The sequence below is a fragment of the Phoca vitulina genome, unplaced genomic scaffold, assembly GCF_004348235.1.
Source record: "Phoca vitulina isolate PV1807 unplaced genomic scaffold, GSC_HSeal_1.0 scaffold8, whole genome shotgun sequence".
Classification (NCBI taxonomy): domain Eukaryota; kingdom Metazoa; phylum Chordata; class Mammalia; order Carnivora; family Phocidae; genus Phoca; species Phoca vitulina.
This window is the reverse complement of record NW_022589711.1, coordinates 41,961,051-41,981,518: the sequence shown is the minus strand read 5'-3', so window position 1 is coordinate 41,981,518 and position 20,468 is coordinate 41,961,051. Positions and strand designations below refer to the sequence as shown.

Below are 20,468 nucleotides of genomic sequence, written 5' to 3'. Positions count from 1 at the left end.
CCAACAAGAAGTTCTAACAATTGTAAATATCTATGCCCTAACATGGGAGCAGCCAATTATATAACCCAATTAATATCAAAAGCAAAGAAACACATCGACAACAATACAATAATAGTGGGGGACTTTAACAACCCCCTCACTGAAATGGACAGATCATCTAAGCAAAAGATCAACAAGGAAATAAAGACTTTAAATGACACACTGGACCTAATGGACTTAACAGATATATTCAAAACATTCCATCCCAAAGCAACAGAATACACATTCTTCTCTAGTGCCCATGGAACATTCTCCAGAATAGATCACTTCCTAGGTTACAAATCAGGTCTCAACCTGGTAGCAAAAATTGGAATCATTCCCTGCATATTTTCAGACCACAATGCTTTGAAACTAGAACTCAATCACAAGAGGAAAGTCGGAAAGAACTCAAATACATGGAGGATAAAGAACATCCTACTAAACAATGAATGGGTCAACCAGGAAACTAAAGAAGAATTTAAAAAATTCATGGAAACCAATGAAAACGAAAACACAACTGTTCAAAATCTTTGGGATGCAGCAAAGGCAGTCCTAAGAGGAAAGTATATAGCAATACAAGCCTTTCTCAAGAAACAAGAAAAGTCTCAAATACACAACCTAACCCTACACCTAAAGGAGCTGGAGAAAGAACAGCAAATAAAGCCTAAACCCAGCAGGAGAAGAGAAATAATAAAGATCAGAGCAGAAATCAAGGAAATAGAAACCAAAAGAACAGTAGAATAGATCAACGAAAGTAGGAGCTGGTTCTTTGAAAGAATTAACAAGATTGAAAAACCCCTGGCCAGACTTATCAAAAAGAAAAGAGAAAGGACCCAAATAAATAAAATCATGAATGAAAGAGGAGAGATCACAACCAACACCAAAGAAATACAAACAATTATAAGAACATATTATGAGCAACTCTATGCCAGCAAATTCGATAACCTGGAAGAAATGGATGCATTCCTAGAGATGTATCAACTACCAAAACTGAACCAGGAAGAAATAGAAAACCTGAACAGACCTATAACCACTAAGGAAATTGAAGCAGTCATCAAAAATCTCCCAACAAACAAGAGCCCAGGGCCAGATGGTTTCCCAGGGGAATTCTACCAAACATTTAAAGAAGAATTAATATCTATTCTTCTGAAACTGTTCCAAAAAATAGAAATGGAAGGAAAACTTCCAAACTCCTTTTATGAGGCCACCATTACCTTGATCCCAAAACGAGACAAAGACCCCATCAAAAAGGAGAATTACAGACCAATATCCTTGATGAACATGGATGCAAAAATTCTCACCAAAATACTAGCCAATAGGATCCAACAGTACATTAAAAGGATTATTCACCATGACCAAGTGGGATTTATCCCTGGGCTGCAAGGTTGGTTCAACATCCACAAATCAATCAACGTGATACAATACATTAACAAAAGAAAGAACAAGAACCATATGATCCTCTCAATAGATGCAGAAAAAGCATTTGACAAAGTACAGCATCCCTTCTTGATCAAAACTCTTCAGAGTATAGGGATAGAGGGTACATACATCAATATCATAAAAGCCATCTATGAAAAACCTACAGCGAATATCATTCTCAATGGGGAAAAACTGAGAGCTTTCCCCCTAAGGTCAGGAATGCGGCAGGGATGTCCACTATCACAAATGCTATTCAACATAGTATTAGAAGTCCTAGCCACAGCAATCAGACAACAAAAAGAGATAAGAGGCATCCAAATTGGCAAAGAAGTTGAACTCACACTCTTTGCAGATGATATGATACTTTATGTGGAAAACCCAAAAGACTCCACCCCAAAACTGCTAGAACTCATACAGGAATTCAGTAAAGTGGCAGGATATAAAATCAATGCACAGAAATCAGTGGCATTCCTATACACCAACAACAAGACACAAGAAAGAGAAATTAAGGAGTCAATCCCATTTACAATTGCACCCAAAACCATAAGATACCTAGGAATAAATCTAACCAACGAGGCAAAGTATCTCTACTCAAAAAACTATAAAATACTCATGAAAGAAATTGAGAAAGACACAAAGAAACAGAAAAACGTTCCATGGTCACAGATTGGAAGAACAAATATTGTGAAGATGTCAATGCTACCTAGAGCAATCTATACATTCAATGCAATCCCCATCAAAATGCCATCCACTTTTTTCAAAGAAATGGAACAAATAATCCTAAAATTTGTATGGAACCAGAAAAGACCCCGAATAGCCAGAGCAATGTTGAAAAAGAAAAGCAAAGCTGGCGGCATCACGATTCCAGACTTCCAGCTCTATTACAAAGCTGTCATCATCAAGATGGTATGGTACTGGCACAAAAACAGACACATAGATCAATGGAACAGAATAGAGAGCCCAGAAATGGACCCTCAACTCTATGGTCAACTAATCTTTGACAAAGCAGGAAAGAATGCCCAATGGAAAAAAGACAGTCTCTTCAACAAATGGTGTTGAGAAAATTGGACAGCCACATGCAGAAGAATGAAACTGGACCATTTCCTTACACCACACACAAAAACAGACTCCAAATGGTTGAAAGACCTAAATGTGAGACAGGAGTCCATCAAAATCCTAAAGGAGAACACAGGCAGCAACCTCTTCGACCTCAGCCTCAGCAACTTCTTCCTAGAAACATCGCCAAAGGCAAGGGAAGCAAGGGCAAAAATGAACTATTCGGACTTCATCAAGATAAAAAGCCTTTGCACAGCAAAAGCAACAGTCAGCAAAACCAAAAGACAACCGACAGAATGGGAGAAGATATTTGCAAATGACATATCAGATAAAGGGCTAGTATCCAAAATCTATAAAGAACTTATCAAACTCAACACCCAAAGAACAAATGATCCAATCAAGAAATGGGCAGAAGACATGAACAGACATTTTTCCAAAGAAGACATCCAAATGGCCAACAGACACATGAAAAAGTGCTCAACATTGCTCAGCATCAGGGAAATCCAAATCAAAACCTCCATGAGATACCACCTCACATCAGTCGGAATGGCTAAAATTAACAAGTCAGGAAATGACAGATGTTGACGAGGATGCCGAGAAAGGGGAACCCTCCTACACTGTTGGTGGGAATGCAAGCTGGTGCAGCCACTCTGGAAAACAGTATGGAGGTTCCTCAAAAAGTTGAAAATAGAGCTACCATACGACCCAGCAATTGCACTACTGGCTATTTACACCAAAGATACAAATGTAGGGATCCGAAGGGGTATATGCACCCCAATGTTTATAGAAGCAATGTCCACAATAGCCAAACTGTGGAAAGAGCCGAGATGTCCATCGACAGATGACTGGATAAAGAAGATGTGGTATATATATATATACACAATGGAATATTATGCAGCCTTCAAAAGGAATGAGATCTTGCCATTTGCAACGACGTGGATGGAACTGGAGGGTGTTATGCTGAGCGAAATAAGTCAGAGAAAGACATGTATCATATGATCTCACTGATATGAGGAATTCTTAATCTCAGGAAACAAACTGAGGGTTGCTAGAGTGGGGGGTGGGATGGGAGGGATGGGGTGGCTGGGTGGTAGACATTGGGGAGGGTATGTGCTATGGTGAGCGCTGTGAATTGTGCAAGACTGTTGAATCACAGATCTGTACCTCTGAAACAAATAATGCAATATACGTTAAGAAAAAAAAAGAAGAAGAAGATAGCAGGAGGGGAAGAATGAAGGGGGGGAAATCAGAGGGGGAGACGAACCATGAGAGACGACAGACTCTGAAAAACAAACTGAGGGTTCTAGAGGGGAGGGTGGGTGGGAGGATGGGTTAGCCTTGTGATGGGTATTAAAGAGGGCACGTTCTGCATGGAGCAATGGGTGTTATACACAAACAATGAATCATGGAACACTACATCAAAAACTAATGATGTAATGTATAGTGATTAACATAACAATAAAAAATTTAAAAAAAATAAAATAAAAAAATAAAAAGCTTCTGCACAGCAAAGGAAACAATCAACAGAACTAAAAGACAACCTACTGAATGAGAGAAGATATTTGCAAATGACATTTCCGATAAGGGGTTAGTATCCAAAATATATAAAGAACTTTTACAACTCAAGACCAAAAAAAAAAAAAAAAAATCCAGTTAAAACATGGACAGAAGACATGAACAGTCATTTCTTCAAAAAAGACATATAGATGGCCAATAGACACATGAAAAGATGCTCAACATCACTCGTCATCAGGGAAATGCACATCAAAAACACAATCAGATAACATCTCACACCTGTCAGAATGGCTAAAATAAACAAGAAACAAGTGTTGGTGAGGATGTGGAGAAAAAGGAACCTTCATGCACTGTTGGAAGGAATGCAAAATTTTTTCAAAGATTTATATATTTATTTGAGAGAGAGAGTGCATGTGTGAGTGAGGGGAGGGGCAGAGGGAGAGAGAGAATCTCCAACAGACTCCCCATTGATCATGACCCCAACACAGGGCTCAATCTTATGACCTCAAGATCATGACCTGAGCCAAAAGTCCAATGCTCAACCAACTGAGCCACCCAGGCACCCCAAAACTTTTTTTAAAGATTTTATTTTTAAGTAATCTCTACACCCAACATGGGGCTCAAACTCATGACCCTGAGATCAAGAGTGGAATGCTCTTCCAACTGAGCCAGCCAGGGGCCCCGGGAATGCAAACTTCTGCAACCATTGTGGAAGACAGTATGTAGGTTCCTCAAAAAATGAAAACTAGAATTACCATATGATCCAGTAATTCCATTACTGGGTATTTACCCAAAGAATACAAAAGCACTAATTTCAAAAGATATATGTACCCCTATGTTTATAGCAGCATTATTTATAATAGGCAAATTATGGAAGCAACCCAAGTGTCCATGGACTGATGAATGGATAAATATAAGTGGTATATATACACAATGGAATATTATTCAGCCATAAAAAAGAATGAAATCTTGTCATTTGCAACAACATGGATAGAGCTAGAGAGCATAATGCTAAGTGAATAAGTCAGTCAAAGACAAATACCATATGATTTCACTCATGTGGAATTTATTAAACAAAACAAACCAACAAAGGGGAAAAAAGAAAAACAAAAAATAGACTCTTAACTATAGAGAACTGGAGGTTACTGGGAGGGGGGAATGAGGGAAATAGGTGATGAGGATTAAAGAATATACTTATTGTGATGAGTGCTGAGTGATGTATAGAACTGTTGAACCACTATATTGTACACCTGAAATTAATGTAACACTGTATGTTAATTATAATAAAATTTAAAAATTTTTAAATTTTTTCCAAAAAATGTATTGTAAAAGCAGGCAGACAGTACATAAACAAATGAGTGTGGCTGTGTTCCAATAAAACCTCTTTAGAGTCTCTTTAGAGTCACTGAAATTTTAATTTCATGTAATTTTCACATGCTACAAAACAGCAGGATTTTTTCATCTATTTTACATTGTAAATATCATCCTTAGCATCCAAGCTATATAAAAAAAGGCAATAGGCCAATTTGGCTTGTGGACCATAGTTTGCCAATCCTGCCCTAGAGTTTTAGTAATTGCTTCTTTTTAAAAAAATTTATCGTCTTTATGGGGCACCTGGGTGGCTTATTAGGTTAAGCGTCTGCCTTCAGCTCAGGTCATGGTATGGGTCCTGGGATGGAGGCCCGCGTTGGGCTCTCTGCTCAGTGGGGAGCCTGCTTGTCCCTCTCTCCCTCCTTTTGCCCCTCCCTCCCTTGCTTTCTCTCTCTCTCAAATGAATAAATAAAGTCTTTTTAAAAAATTATCATCTTTAGGGGCGCCTGGACTCAGTCAGTTAAGCATCTGTCTTTGGTTCAGGTCATGATCCTGGGGTCCTGAGATCAAGCCTGTGTTGGGCTCCCTGCTCATCGGGGAGTCTGCTTCTCCCTCTGCCCCTCCCTCCACTTGTGTGGGCTCTCTCTCTCTCTCTCAAATAAATACAATCTTTAAAAAGTTATCATCTTTAGAAACTCAACACCTAACAATTTTAATGACATGTTTTTCTCTTTTTTTGTGCATCATGTTCTCAAACCCTGCTTCTTCCTTTTGAGATCATTTTTCTTCTTACAGAAGTATATCCTTTCATCTTCTTTTATTCAGATTAATAGGTAACATTTAAAGGATGCTTATTTACATGCTAGGCACGGGTCTAAGTACATTACATAAAGGAATTTACTTAATCTGTACAATATCCTATGAGATAGATCCTATGAAATGTCCTATCCTATGAAAAGTCTTTATTTCAGCTTCACTCCTGAATAATAGTTTGGCTGGTAAAAGAATTCTAGATTTGCAATTATTTTCCCACAGCACTTTATTATTTTTTTTTTTAAGATTTTATTTGTCAGAGAGAGAGCACACGTGCAAGCAGAGGGAGAAGCAGGCAGAGGGAGAAGCAGGCAGAAAGAGAAGCAGGCTCCCTGCTGAACAAGGAGCTGGATGCAGGACTCGATCCCAGGACCCTGGGATCATGACCTGAGCCAAAGGCAGACGCTGAACCAACTGAGCCACCCACTCATCTCTATCCCACAGGACTTTAAAAATAATTCTGTAAAATGTCAATTTAGTTTTTGTCTCTTTGTAGGTAATCTGACTTTTCTCTCTAAAAGTTTTTGCAGTTTTTTCTTTTTCCTTTATTGTAGGTGTGAATTTTTTTTAATCCTGTTTGGTCCTCAATGAAATTTTTCAACCTGTGGACTCATATCTTTCTTTAGTCCTGGGAAATTCTCGGTCCTTATCTTTTTTTGCATTGCTTTTCCACCATTCTATTATAGGATCTTATAATCCTATCCCCCATGGTTCTTACCTTTTTTATCTTATTCTACCTTTGAATATTGCATTCTGGAAAACTTGTTCATTTAATCTTTCATTTCACTAATTTGTTCTTCAGCTCTGCCTAGTTTACTACTGAGCTCATTTTATTTCAAACTTCATCAATCCAGGGATTGCAATTGGTTCTTTTTCATAGCTCCCACTCTTGTTTTCATGCTTTATCCCGCTTTATCTCTTTGAGGATATAAAAAGTATTTCCCAAGTCCTTTTCAGATTGCTCCATTTGCTCTGTTTGCTCAAGAATTTATTCTCTCTCTCTCTGTTTTTGTTTTTGTTTTTGTTTTTTTTACATTTTGTGGATCACTCCTGGTGTCTGTGTTCCTTAGATGCTTTGTGATTCTTGGGTTGAGATCATTTGTTGATTTCTCTCATGAGCACCCTGGGTAGTAACACTCTTTGACCTGGCAAGAGGGATAGCTCCCCAGCCTCATTCTTTAGAGTCCTGCCCATCACCATAGGATGAGGAGTTCAACAGACTATGCCCAGCTGGAGCTACTCTACTCTTAGAAACCCTGAATTCCTTGAACAAATGGCCCAAGCCTCCTTCCAAAATCTACATGGACCTCTTCCCAGAAGTCAGACTCCCAAGGGCAAACCATATGCTGCTGTTTGTTCACCTTTTTTTTTTTTTTTACGATTTTATTTATTTGACAGAGAGAGAGGGAGAAAGAGCATAAGCAGGGGGAGGGGCAGAGGGAGAGGGAGAAGCAGGCTCCCCACTAAGCAGGTTGCCGGATGCAGGACTGATCCCAGGAGCCTGGGATCATGACCTGAGCCGAAGGCAGACGCTTAACTGACTGAGCCACCCAGGCACCCCTGTTTGTTCACCCTTAAACCCAAGGGGTAGCCAAGTGGCAGCTGTTTACAGCGATATGTACATAGAGGTTGGAAAAACAAGGAGAGGCAATCACATGCATACATGCCAGGCCCCTCATGATGTGGAACAGAGCCAGAGAAGAAGGCAAGTCACAGGCAGCCTCTTCCCTTATTGCCCCATTCCACCAAAGAATCCCAAGGAATCTAAGAATTTTCAATTTAAAGTTGTCCTTTCAACTTGTTATAAAGATATATTTGTGAAAAATATAGAATTCTACTTAAAATATTTTACTTAAAAGATATTAACTTGATTTATAACTTTTAAATATCTATACATATAGTGTATAGGCCTCCATTTAAACTCCTACTCAGAGCCTCAAAAATGAGGGGGTAGGCCTGACTCAGTGGTTTTTACTGATACTTCAACCTCTGTGTCGGCCGGCACTGGCCTTCAGTCCTACCTACGGACAGGAGAAGAGTCCTGCTTCCTCTAGTTTCAGGCAGGCAATTCAGATCTGGCTCCCCACCATTCGCAGTGCCTGCTCATCTTCATAGGCTCCCAGCTATTTCTTTCTTTTAGGAAGACATCTCCAATACTAAACTATGGAAATTTTCTTCCTTTTTTTAAAAGTGTGTGTGTGTGTGTGTATGGATACACACACACTAATATACACATAACCAATATATATATATACTAACATATATATTTAGAGCAGGAGGGAAAAGTTTCAGCATATTTTTCATCTGTCTTCTAGGTCTGAAAGTAGAGCCTCTGCTTTCAAGTATGGATGTCAAGAATGCTTCATCTGAATTCGTAAGGTGAGCCAGGAAACAAGAATCAAAACTAGAGCTCAGATATGAACATCTTTATTGTCTATGATGTAGACTTGACCACAGCAAACCATCACAACTGGGAAACAAAGGTAATCTCATGTTAATAAAAACCATTACAGGGTACCAACTATCTCCACCACCTGGGATGAGCTGGCCTCTCTGACTCAGAATTCTGTTTCCCAGCTACAATCAAGTGAGTTCAAGAAGCTAATGTCTAGTCATTTCCAAAAGCCCCTTTCCTTATTAATTTTTCTAATTTCACATAATATAGGCCTAGGTCAGATTTTATTGCATTCTAAGAGTGAATTTCTGAGCCTGAACCATATTAGCATTTCAGAGATAACAGCAAAAGAAATCACCCAAATCATCTAATAGGGTATGTAAGAGAGCTTTGATAAATTGCAAGATATTTTGGCAAAGTAAGATAATACTGTTACATATTATAGAATATACATTCAGTATTATACACTCAAAAAAGGTTTATGTGTAAAGAGGGAGTAAGGATTGCTCAATGAAAAGGAATTGATTTACTAGGACAAACAGTGGGGGCGGGGGGAGGTGAGTCATCAGCAAACAACCACAAAATTAAGCTGAAATAGAACTTCAGCTTCAGGGATAAAGTACAATAAGCCTCCTTGCAATGGAAAGGGTATACTCTCTTTGAACAAAAGTATCAGTAGAAGTATGAGTCTATGAAGTCGCTCTGTTGAGCAAGACATTTTAAATAGCAACACTTTATACCACAGTTGCCTCTGAACACATCATTTCCAGGAACTCAGTAGCACGCACGGTTATCAGGACAGGCAACCATAAATATTCAAGACAATTACCAACTCACCCCAAGTAAGAGCAGCCAGGGTCAAGAGCTCAGGGATTGAATCCTGACATACTACATATTCTGGAGAATATGGATCAGTTTGAACTTCAGCATCCCGATAATCAGTCTGAGTACCCACAGTGTACTTTGAAGGTACGGAAGGGTACTTAGCAGAAGAAGTAGGAGGGAAAATATATGCCTCTGTCCTAAAAGGGAAAATTATTTTAAAAATTAAAACCTGATCCAATCACTTAGAATACTATACAGTCAAGTAGAAATAAATCCTTATCTTCACTAAGCCCATTCCCCCTTTAAACATGCACAAATTCATGAATCCAGTGTAACCAGGATTGTGCCCAATTATCTTGAGAGAACTGCCTTGTTAGTCTCACCTCCACCAAGAAACTGAAGGGATATAAAAGCCCAGGTCTACTCACAAAAGTACCTATTTATCTGTGTATCACTGGGCAGGATTGTAGTCTAGAAATGTAGATTCTAGGATGTTATACAGTTACTTCTAAACCTGTTGAGAATTGCTATTTCCTGGTTTCTTTTTTCTCTGCTTTTAGTTATATAACCAAATTTAATTGTTTCCCTCTAGAAATTCAGGAGCAGAGAAAAGAGAAGAGATGCTTCTGATTTTTTAAAAAGGCAAGGCTCTTTTGAGATAGATGACTCAATAATTAATGCTAGGATTACTTGATTAACTACAGAAGTTACCTCATCCCTTGGACAAAAATTCCAGATATTTTAAGGCATTTAATGTAAAAATGAGACTATAAAAGTACTAACAGGAAACATAAGTAAATATACTATCTTTGAGTGAAAGTCTTTTTCAGCATGGCTCAAAAGCCAGAAACTATAAAAGGAAATGAATTAAGTTGAAATTTCTATACCTCAAAGTGTCATGAACAAATTTAAAATATGAATGGCACACTTAGAAATAGGTTTTACAACATATATGATAATTAAACACCCTTTCTATACAAAAAGCCCTTGTAAATCAATAAGACAGTTAAATACCAACAGAAAAATGCGTAACAATTCACAAAAGTGAAAACTAACAAACATATGAAAAAATAATGAACATAACTAGTAATCAAAGTAAAATAAACCCACAAGATTCTATCTTATTATATCACATAAGCAAAGATTTAAAAGATTGAAAATACCCAGCATTGATGAAGTTGTGAAGAAACAGGCATTCTCATAAACTGTTGATTGAAATAAATAGATATAACCTAACAGGTAACTTAGCAATATATATCTGACCTTTACAATACTCTTTTGCCCCAGCAAATGTACTCCTAGGAATTTATTCTAGGAAATAACTGGACAAGTATACAGAGATATATGCAAACACATTCATAAAGTCTGATGTGTAAGAATAAAAACTTACAAACTCTTTTTTAATGGCCAATTAAAAAAAATGGTTGCACCTGAGGTTATTAGGCATCAATCTTGGATCCATATTTTCATCTTTTTTTTTATTCTGGCTATTTTTAAGTACAGAAAAAAAATTTACATTAATTCATTTAAACATATGTCTACTCTTAACATAATTTTTATAGCAAGTATGATAGCACATATGCTTTAATGTTCTAGTGCAGGGCTTTTTTCTTTTTCTTTTCTAAGATTTTATTTTTAGATGTCCATCAACTGATGAGTGGATAAAGATGTGGTATATGCCTACAATGGAATATTACTCAGCCATCAAAAAGAATGAAATCTTGCCATTTGCAACGACAGAACTAGAGTGTACTACGCTAAGCGAAATAACTCAGAGAAAGACAAATACAATATGATTTCACTCATATGTAGAATTTAAGAAATGAAACAGATGAACATAGGGGAAGGGAAGGAAAAATAAGATAAAAACAGAGAGGGAGCAAAGCATAAGATACTCTTAACTATAGGGAACAAACAGTTGCTGGAGGGGAGGTGGGTGAGGGATGGGGTAACTGGGTGATGGGTATTAAGGAAGGCATTTGATGTAATGAGCACTGGGTGTTATATGCAACTGATGAATCACTAAATTCTACCCCTGAAACTAATAATGCACTATATGTTAACTAATTTGAATTTAAATAAAATCTAAAAAATAAAATAAATATTTTATTTTTAAGCAATCTCTGCACCCAGTGAGGGGCTTGAACTCACAACCCCGAGATCAAGAGTTGCATGCTCCACTGACTGAGCCAGCCAGGCACCCCAGCAGTGCGTTTTTCTTTTACTTTTGAGTTTGCTTCCCTTAATATCTTTTCCTCCCTTATCTACCTATAGCAGTACCCTCTCTGTATATCCTAGATCTAGAATATATACTTGAATTATCCTTGAATCTTGCTGTATTTTTATCCACACTTATTTTTCTACACTCACACAAATATACACATAGAGTATTATTTTATTGTTTTACTAACATGGAAATCATATTATGAATACATTTTTGCATCTTGCCTTTTTAACTAAACCATGCTTCATGGAAATCTTTCCAATCTATTCATGTGGCTCTTTTTCAAGAAAAATCAAACTTAAATGATCACCACCAATAGAAAAACTACTTCAAAAAATATGGCACACCTATAATGGAATTTATGCAACTATTAAAAGTAAAAATGTAATCAGAATTTATAAGCATAAATAACAATTATTTCTGGATAGGATTACAGAATTTTTTTCATGTTTATAGTTTTCTAAATTTTCTTTTTTTTTAACCTAGAAATGTACTACTATTAAAATAAGGGGAAAAAATAGGGAAAAAACAATACAGCCATTTCCATTTAAAAGAAAATATGTTTTCTAGTTGGTAGAAGAGTTATTAAATTACATAAACAAAAAAACTAAATATAATGGCAAAAAAGAGAAAGATTTCCATTTTAAAAATAGTCAAAGGCAATGGGAGGTGTTTATAAAGAAGCAAAACATACAGAGCTTAGCTCTAAGAAAAATGCACTTCAAGTCAGCTAGAAAGAAGCACCTACTTGGAAGTTCAACCTGTAATGAAATAATACTTTAAATTGATATTAATGCTGAATTCTAATGGTATTGAAACCATTTTTTCAGCAGCTGCTATGAATTTCTAACCTATGTAGATAATTTAGGTATTTATAATTTGTGTTTTCAGCAGAAATTATTTGACTATAAAGATTCTAGTTGAGGAAATAACTGATGATATAAATAAGCTTTATATCATCCCAGGTCATATGAATATTATTATGTAACACCATTAGTTTGAATCAAGAGAATAAATTGTTTTTCCAAATTAAAAATTACACATTTGAACCATCTGATCAAATATGCTAAGATTATGATAAAGCCTAATGAATCCTTCTGACTAATCTTTCTGATGACTTAAGATCCTTCTAGGTGAGTCAGAGGAGAGGATGCAAAGGGGGAATGCTACTTTGACAGAAGTCCTACAGTAACTTAATACAGTTTCTTTCCTAACTAACTTATTTTTCTCCAACCTATTCTCTTTTTCTCCATTTCAGCTGGTTTTAGGGGAGAATAAACTGAATAAGAAAGAACAATGATCTCTTTCCTACCCCTCCCCAACTTCAGTCAGAACTGAAAAATGAGAAAGAAAGACCCCATATCTGCTGCTTACCTGGCTTGAGCCCTGGATCCCATCCACAGGCTCACCGGTATCCTGACAGCACCTAGCACTGCTCTGTTCCCTCTCTCCAGACCCTTCCTCCTCCACTACTGCACAGGCACCAGGAGCATGCACTGTCTGCCATACCCTCTTCTAGATTTTCCCTTCCAGGCCCAACAAAACTAAACCTCACAAAGAGGGGTTTCACAAAGTAGCAAACCCTGCTCTGTAATTATGAACTCTAATGAATGTTTGTATTTTTTAAAGACTTAATGTTCTCAGCAGTTTTACATTCACAGTAAAACTGAGGAAGGTACAGAGATTTCCCATATACACACTTTGCCTCCACACATGCATAGCCTGCTCCATTATCAATATCCCTCACCATAGCGGTACATTTGTTACGACTGAGGAACATACATTTACACATCATGATCACCCCATAGTGTATATTAGAGTTCACTCTTGGTATTATACATTCTATGGTTTAGACAAATCCTTACAATATGTAGTATACATATATAATAACACCTATCCACCATTATAGTATCATACAGTGTATCTTGCCCACCCTAAAAATTCTCTGTGCTCCTTCTATTCATCCATACCCCTCTAACCCCTGGCAATCAATGACCCTTTATAATCTCCACAGTTTTGCCTTTTCCAGAATGTCATATAGTTGGAATCATACAATATGTAGCCTTTCCCGATTGGCTTCTTTCTCTTAGTAATATGCATTTAAGATTCCTCCATGTCTTTTCATGACTTGATAGCTCATTTCTTTTTAGTGATGAATAATATATTACATTGTCTCAATATATCATAGTTTATCCATCAACCTGGTAAAGGACATCTTGGTTGCCTCCAAGTTTTGGCATTTATGAATAAAGCTGCTATAAACACCTATGGGTTTATGTGCAGGTTTTGTGTAAACGTAAGTTTTCAACTCCTTGGGTAAACACCAAGGAGCACAATTGCTGGATCATATGGTAAGAGTATGTTTACTTTTATAAGAAACAGCCAAACTGTCTTCCAAAGTGGCTATAGCATTTTGTATTTCCCACCAGCAATGAATGAGGGTTCCTAGTGCTGGTGTTATCAGTGTCCAGATGGTGGCCATTCTAGCAAGTGCAGAGTGACATTTTATTGTTTTAATTTGCATTTCCCCAATGACATATGATGTGAAGCACCTCTTCATATGCTTATTTGCCACCTGTATATCCTCTTTGTGAGGTGTCTGTTAAGGTCTTTGGCCCATTTTAAAATCAGGTTGTTCTTTTTCTTATTGTTGTGTTTGAAGAGTTCACTACATAGTTTGGGTAACAGTCCTTTAGCAGATACGTCTTTTCAAATATTTTCTATCAGTCTGTGGCTTGTCTTCTCATTCTATTGACATTGTCTTTTGTACATTGGAAATTTTTAACTTTATTTACTTATTTTCTTTAAGTTTTTACTTAAATTCCACTTAGTTAACATACAGTGTAATATTAGTTTCAGGAGAATTTAGTGATTCATCATGTACATATAACACCCACTGCTCATCACAAGTGTCCTCCTTAATCCCCATCACCCATTTAGCCCATCCCCCTGCCCACCTCCCCTCCAGCAACCCTCAGTTTGTTCTCTATAGTTAAGAGTCTGTTTTATGGTTTGCCTATCTTTCCCCCTTACATTCATCTGTTTTGTTTCTTAAATTCCACATATAAATGAAATCAAATGGTATTTGTCTTTCTGACTGACTTATCTTGCTTAGCATAATATATTCTAGTTCCATCCGTGTCGTTGTAAATGGCAAGATTTCATTCTTTTTTATGGCTGTGTAACATTCCATTATATATATATGACAACTTCTTTATTCATTCATCAGTCAATGGACATTTGGGCTCCTTCCATAATTTGGCTGTTAATAATGCTTCTGTAAATATCAGGGTGCATGTATCCCTTCAAATCAGTATTTTTGTATCCTTTGGGTAAGTACCTAGTAGTGCAATTGCTGGATTGTAGGGTAGTTCCATTTTTAACTTTTTGAGGAACCTCCATACTGTTTCCCAGAGTGGCTACACCAGTTTGCATTCCCACCAAAAGTGCATGAGGGTTCCCCTTTCTCCACATCCTCACCAACATCTGTTGTTTCCTGTGTTGTTAATTTTAGCCATTCTGAAAGGTGTGAGGTGGTATTTCATCGTGGTTTGATTTGTATTTCCCTGATGATGAGTGATGCTGAGCATCTTTGCATGTGTCTGTTACCATCTGGATGTCTTCTTTGAAAAAAATGTCTATTCATGTCCTGCCCAGTTCTTAACTGGGTTGTTTTTTGGGTGTTGAGTTTGATAGGTTCTTTGTAGATTTTGGACACTAACCCCCTTTATCAGATACGTCATTTGCAAACATCTTCTCCCATTCCATAGGTTGCCTTTTAGTTTTCTTGATTGTTTCCTTTGCTGTGCAGAGCTTTTTATCTTGATGAAGTCCCAATAGTTCATTTTGGCTTTTGTTTCCCTTGCCTCCAGTGACGTGTCTAGTAAGAAGTTGCTACGACCAAGGTCAAAGAGATTGCTGCCTGTGTTCTCCTCTAAGATTTTGATGGTTTCCTGTCTCACATTTAGGTCTTTCATCCATTTTTAATTTATTTTTGTACATAAGAAAGTGGTCCAGTTTCATTCTGTTGCACGTTGCTGTCCAGTTTTCCCAATATCATTTGTGGAAGAGACCGTCCTTTTTCCATGGGATATTCTTTCCTGCTTTGTCGAAGATTAGTTTGCCATATAGTTGTGGGCCCACTTCTGGGTCATCTATTCTGTTACATTGATCTATGTGTCTGTTTTTGTGCCAGTACCATACTGTCTTGATAACTACAGCTTTGTAATATAACTTGATGTCTGGCATTGGAATGCCTCCAGCTTTGCTTTTCTTTTACAAGATTGCTTTGGCTCATTTGTGGTTCCATACAAATTTTAGGATTGTTAATTCTAGCTCTGTGAAAAATGCTGGTGGTATTTTGATAGGGATTGCTTTGAATGTGTGCACTGCTTTGGGTGGTATAGACATTTTAACAATATTTGCTCTTCTAATCCATGAGCACAGAATGTTTTTCCATTTCTTTATGTCTTCTTCAATTTCTTGCATAAGTGTTCTATAGTTTTCAGAATACAGATCTTTTACCTCTTTGCTTAGGTTTATTCTTAGGTATCTTGTTTTTGGTGCAATTGTAAATGGGATTGATTCCTTGATTTCTCTTTCTGCTCCTTCATTACTGGTATACAGAAATTGAACAGATTTCTGTACACTGGTTTTGTATCATCCCACTTTACTAAATTCATGTTATCAGTTCTGGCAATTTTTGGCAGGGGTCTTTTGGGTTTTCTACATAGAGTATTACGTTGTCTATGAATAGTGAAAGTTTGACTTCTTCCTTGCCGATTTGGATGCCTTTTATTTCTTTTTGTTGTCTGACTGCTGAGGCTAGGACTTTGAGTACTACTTTAAATAGCAAAGGTGAGAGTGGACATCCCTGTCTTATTCCTGACCACAGAGGAAAAGCGCTCAGTTTTTTCTCATTAAGGATGATATCAGCTGTGGGTCTTTTGTATATGGCCTTTATGATGTTGAGGTATGTTCCTTCTATCCCTACTTTGTTGATGGTTTTTATAATGAATGGATGCTGTACTTTGTCAAATGCTTTTTCTGCATCTATTGAGAGGATCATATGGTTCTTTTCCTTTCTTTTATTAATGTGGTGTATCATGTTGATTGATTTGTGAATATTGAACCATCTTGCAGCCCAGGAATAAATCCCACTTGATCGTGCTGAATAACTCTTTAATGTACTGTTGGATTCAACTTTCTACTATCTTGGGCGCCTGGGTGGCTCAGTTGGTTAAGCGACTGCCTTTGGCTCGGGTCATGATCCTGGAGTCCCTGGATCGAGTCCCGCACCGGGCTCCCTGCTCGGCGGGGAGTCTGCTTCTCCCTCTGACCCTCCCCCCTCTCATGTGCTTGCTCTCTCATTCTCTCTCTCTCAAATAAATAAATAAAAAAATCTTTAAAAAAAAAAGAATTGTTAAAAAAAAAAAAACTTTCTACTATCTTTTTGAGAATTTTTACATCCACATTCATCAGGGATATTGGCCTGTAATTCTTTCTAGTGAGGTCTTTGTCTGGTTTTGGAACCAAGGTGAGGCAGGACTCATAGAATGAGTCTGGAAGTTTTCCTTCCATTTCTATTTTTTTGGAACAGCTTCAGAAGAACAGGTATTAACTCTTCTTTAAATGTTTGATAGAATTCCCCTGGGAACCCACCTGGCCCTGGAGTTTTGTTTGTTGGGAGATTTTTGATCACTGATTCAATTTCTTTGCTGGTTATGGGTCTGTTCAAATTTTCTATTTCTTCCTGCTTCAGTTTTGGTAGTTTGTATGTTCTAGGAATTTATCCATTTCTTCCAGATTGCCCAATTTGTTGGCATATAATTTTTCATAATATTCTCTTATAATTGTTTGTATTTCTCTGGCATTGGTTGTGATTTCTCCTCTCTCATTTGTGATTTTATTCATTTGGGTCTTTTTTTTCTTTTCCTTTTGATAAGTCTGGCTAGAGGTTTATCAATTTTATTAATTCTTTCAAAGAACAAGCTCCTGGTTTCATTGATCTCTTCTGTTTTTGTTTTTGTTTTTTTTTAATTTCTGTACCATTTCTTTTTGCTCTAATCTTTATTATTTCCCTTCTTTTGCTGGTTTTAGGCTTCACTTGTTCTTTTTCTAGCTCCTTTGGGTGTAAGGTTGTGTATTTGAGATTTCTCTTCTTGATGTAGGCCTGTCTTGCTACATACTTCTCTCTTATAATTGGTTTTGCTGCATCCCAAAGGTTTTGGACCAGCATGTTTTCATTTTCATCTGTTTCCATGTAGTTTTTATTTCTTCTTTAATTTCCTGGTTAACCCATCATTCTTTAGCAGGATGTTCTTTAACCTCCATGTATTTGTGGTCTTTCCACATTTTTTCTTGTGGTTGACTTCGAGTTTCATAGAGTTGTAGTCAGAAAATATTCATGGTATGATCTCAATCTTTTTGTACTTGTTGAGGCCTGATTTGTGACCTCGTATATGATCTATTCTGACGAATGTCCTATGTGCACCCAAAAAGAATGTGTATTCTGCTGCTTTAGGATGAAATGTTCTGAATATATCCATTAAGTCCATCTGTTCCAGTGTATCATTCAAAGCCATTGTTTCCTTGTTGACTTTCTGCTTAGATGATCTGTCCATTGCTGTAAGTGGAGTGTTAAAGTTCCCTACTATTATTGTATTATTATCAGTGAGTTCCTGTATGTTTGTTATTGTTTTATATATTTGGGTGCTCCCAAGTTGGGGGCATAAATATTTACAATTGTTAGAGCTTCTTGTTGGATAGACCCCTTTATTATGATATGGTGCCCTTCTTCAACTCTTGTTACGTCTTTGATTTAAAATTTACTTTATCTGATATAAGTATGGCTACTCTGGCTTTCTCTTCATGTCCATTAGCATGATAAGTTGTTCTCCATCCCCTCACTTTCAGTCTGTAGGTACCTTTAGGTATAAAGTGAGTCTCTTGTAGGCAGCATACAGATGGGTCCTTTTTTTTTTTTTTTTTTAATCCATTCTGATACTCTATGTCTTTTGAGTGGAGCATTTAGTCCATTTACATTCAGAGTGATTATTGTTAGATATTACTTCAGTGCCATTGTTTTACTTGTTTTGTCCTTGTTCCTGGAGATTTTCTCTGTCCCTTTCTAGTCTTTGTTACTTTTGGTCTTTCTTTCCCACTCAAAGGGTCCCCTTTAAAACCAGCAAGGCTGGTTTAGTGATCATATACTCCTTTAGTTTTTGTTTGTCTGGGAAACTCTTATCTCTCCTTCTACTCTGAATGACAACCTTGCTAGATCGAGTATTCTTGGCTGCATATTTTTCCCATTCAGCACATTGAATATATCATGCCAATCTGTTCTACCCTGCCAAGTTTCTGTGGAAAGGTCTGCTGTTAACCTTATTTTGTCTTCTCTTGTAAGTTAAGGACTTCTTTTCTCTTGATGCTTTTAGGATTCTTTCCTTATCTCTGTATTTTGCAAATTTTACTATAATATGTCTTGGTGTTGGCATGCTTTTGTTGATTTTGATGGGAGTTCTCTGTGTCTCCTGGATTTGGGTATGTGTTTCTTCCCCAGATTAGAAAAGTTTTCAACTACAATTTCCTCAAATAAACCTTCTGCCCCTTTTTCCTTCTCTTCTTCTTCTGGGACTCCTATGATATGAATGTTATATATTTTGTGGAGTCACTGAGTCCCCTAAGTCTACATTCATAATCCAATATTTTTCTTTCCCTCTTCATTTCAGCTTCATTATTTTCCATAATTTTATCTTCTATATCACATTCATTGTTTCATCCATTCTTGTGGTCATTACATCCAGTCAGTTTTATATCTCGGTTATAGCATTTTTTATTTCAGCCTGACTACTTTTTAGGACTTTTATCTCTATGGTAAGGGACTGCCTGGTATTTTCTATGCTTTTCTCAAGCCCAGCTAGTATCCTTATGGTTGTTGTTTTAAATTCTGGATCAGGCATATTACTTATATCTGTTCCGATTAGATCTCTAGCGTGACCTTTTCCTGTTCTTTCTTTTGGGATGAATTCCTCTGTCTTGGCATTTGTTTAGGTCTCTGTCTTCTTCTGTGTGTTAGGAAAGCCTGTTATGTTTCCTGCTCCTGAGAGTAATGACTTTATGGAGAAGAGGTCATATGCTGTGCTGGGCCTGGCACTTCAGGAAGTGTCTCTGGTATATGCTGTGTGCACTCTGCTGCTGTGTTCTGGCTACTCTTTCCCTCAGGTCAGTCCTCTGCAGTTTCACCTTGCCTGCACTGGGAACTGTTTGGAACTTGGCCAGAGTGTGGCAAGTTTTAAGTATTTGTGCTCTGGTCTGTTTATTAAAAGAGACCTGATGCTTTGCAGCACTCTATGGTCTGTAGATTTGGTGCATACAGGGGGGTTATGCTGGTCTTCTGGGGGAGGGGCCTGCTGCTCGGGTTCTCAGCCACACTTGCCCTAGTAAAGAAGCACCTGCAGAGTGCAGGGGGGCAGAGCTTGATATAGGTGGTTTATGCTGCCACTGTTGGCTTGTGCTGCTTACTGAAGTTAGTTTATGCTGAGGGGCAGGGAAGGGAAATGGCACCAGCCCTCTCCCTCATCCTGGAGAGGGGAGTTAGTGCCCACCACTGTCTGGGAAGCCCTTACGGAAGAATGAACAATCTCCCCTTGTGTATCCCAGGTGTCCCGCAGATCCCTGCCTTCACCCTGTCTGTGTCCGGTGTCTATCCACCCGGCAGTGCAGGGTACCTGTGTTTTATCCCAGGCAGGCTGGCTGAGTTTTACAGCTCCAAACTTTAGGGACCTGGCATGGCTTGGACCTGTGCGCTGGTCCTCTGGGGAAGGGTCTTGCCACACTGGGGCTGGTAGAGGTTTGTCCCAGAAATAGCATGAACACACAGTGGTTTGGAGT

General features: G+C 37.7%; 1 protein-coding gene across 1 annotated transcript in view; it reads right to left on the bottom strand.

The window, feature by feature from the left end:
* CFAP91 (cilia and flagella associated protein 91) overlaps nucleotides 1-20,468 on the bottom strand; it is a 95,352-nt gene that overhangs the window by 58,645 nt on the left and 16,239 nt on the right. The window contains exon 6 of the mRNA XM_032406629.1: nucleotides 9,365-9,549. Within this exon, the coding sequence (XP_032262520.1) occupies nucleotides 9,365-9,549 (185 nt within the window). The remainder of the gene's footprint in view (nucleotides 1-9,364; nucleotides 9,550-20,468) is intronic.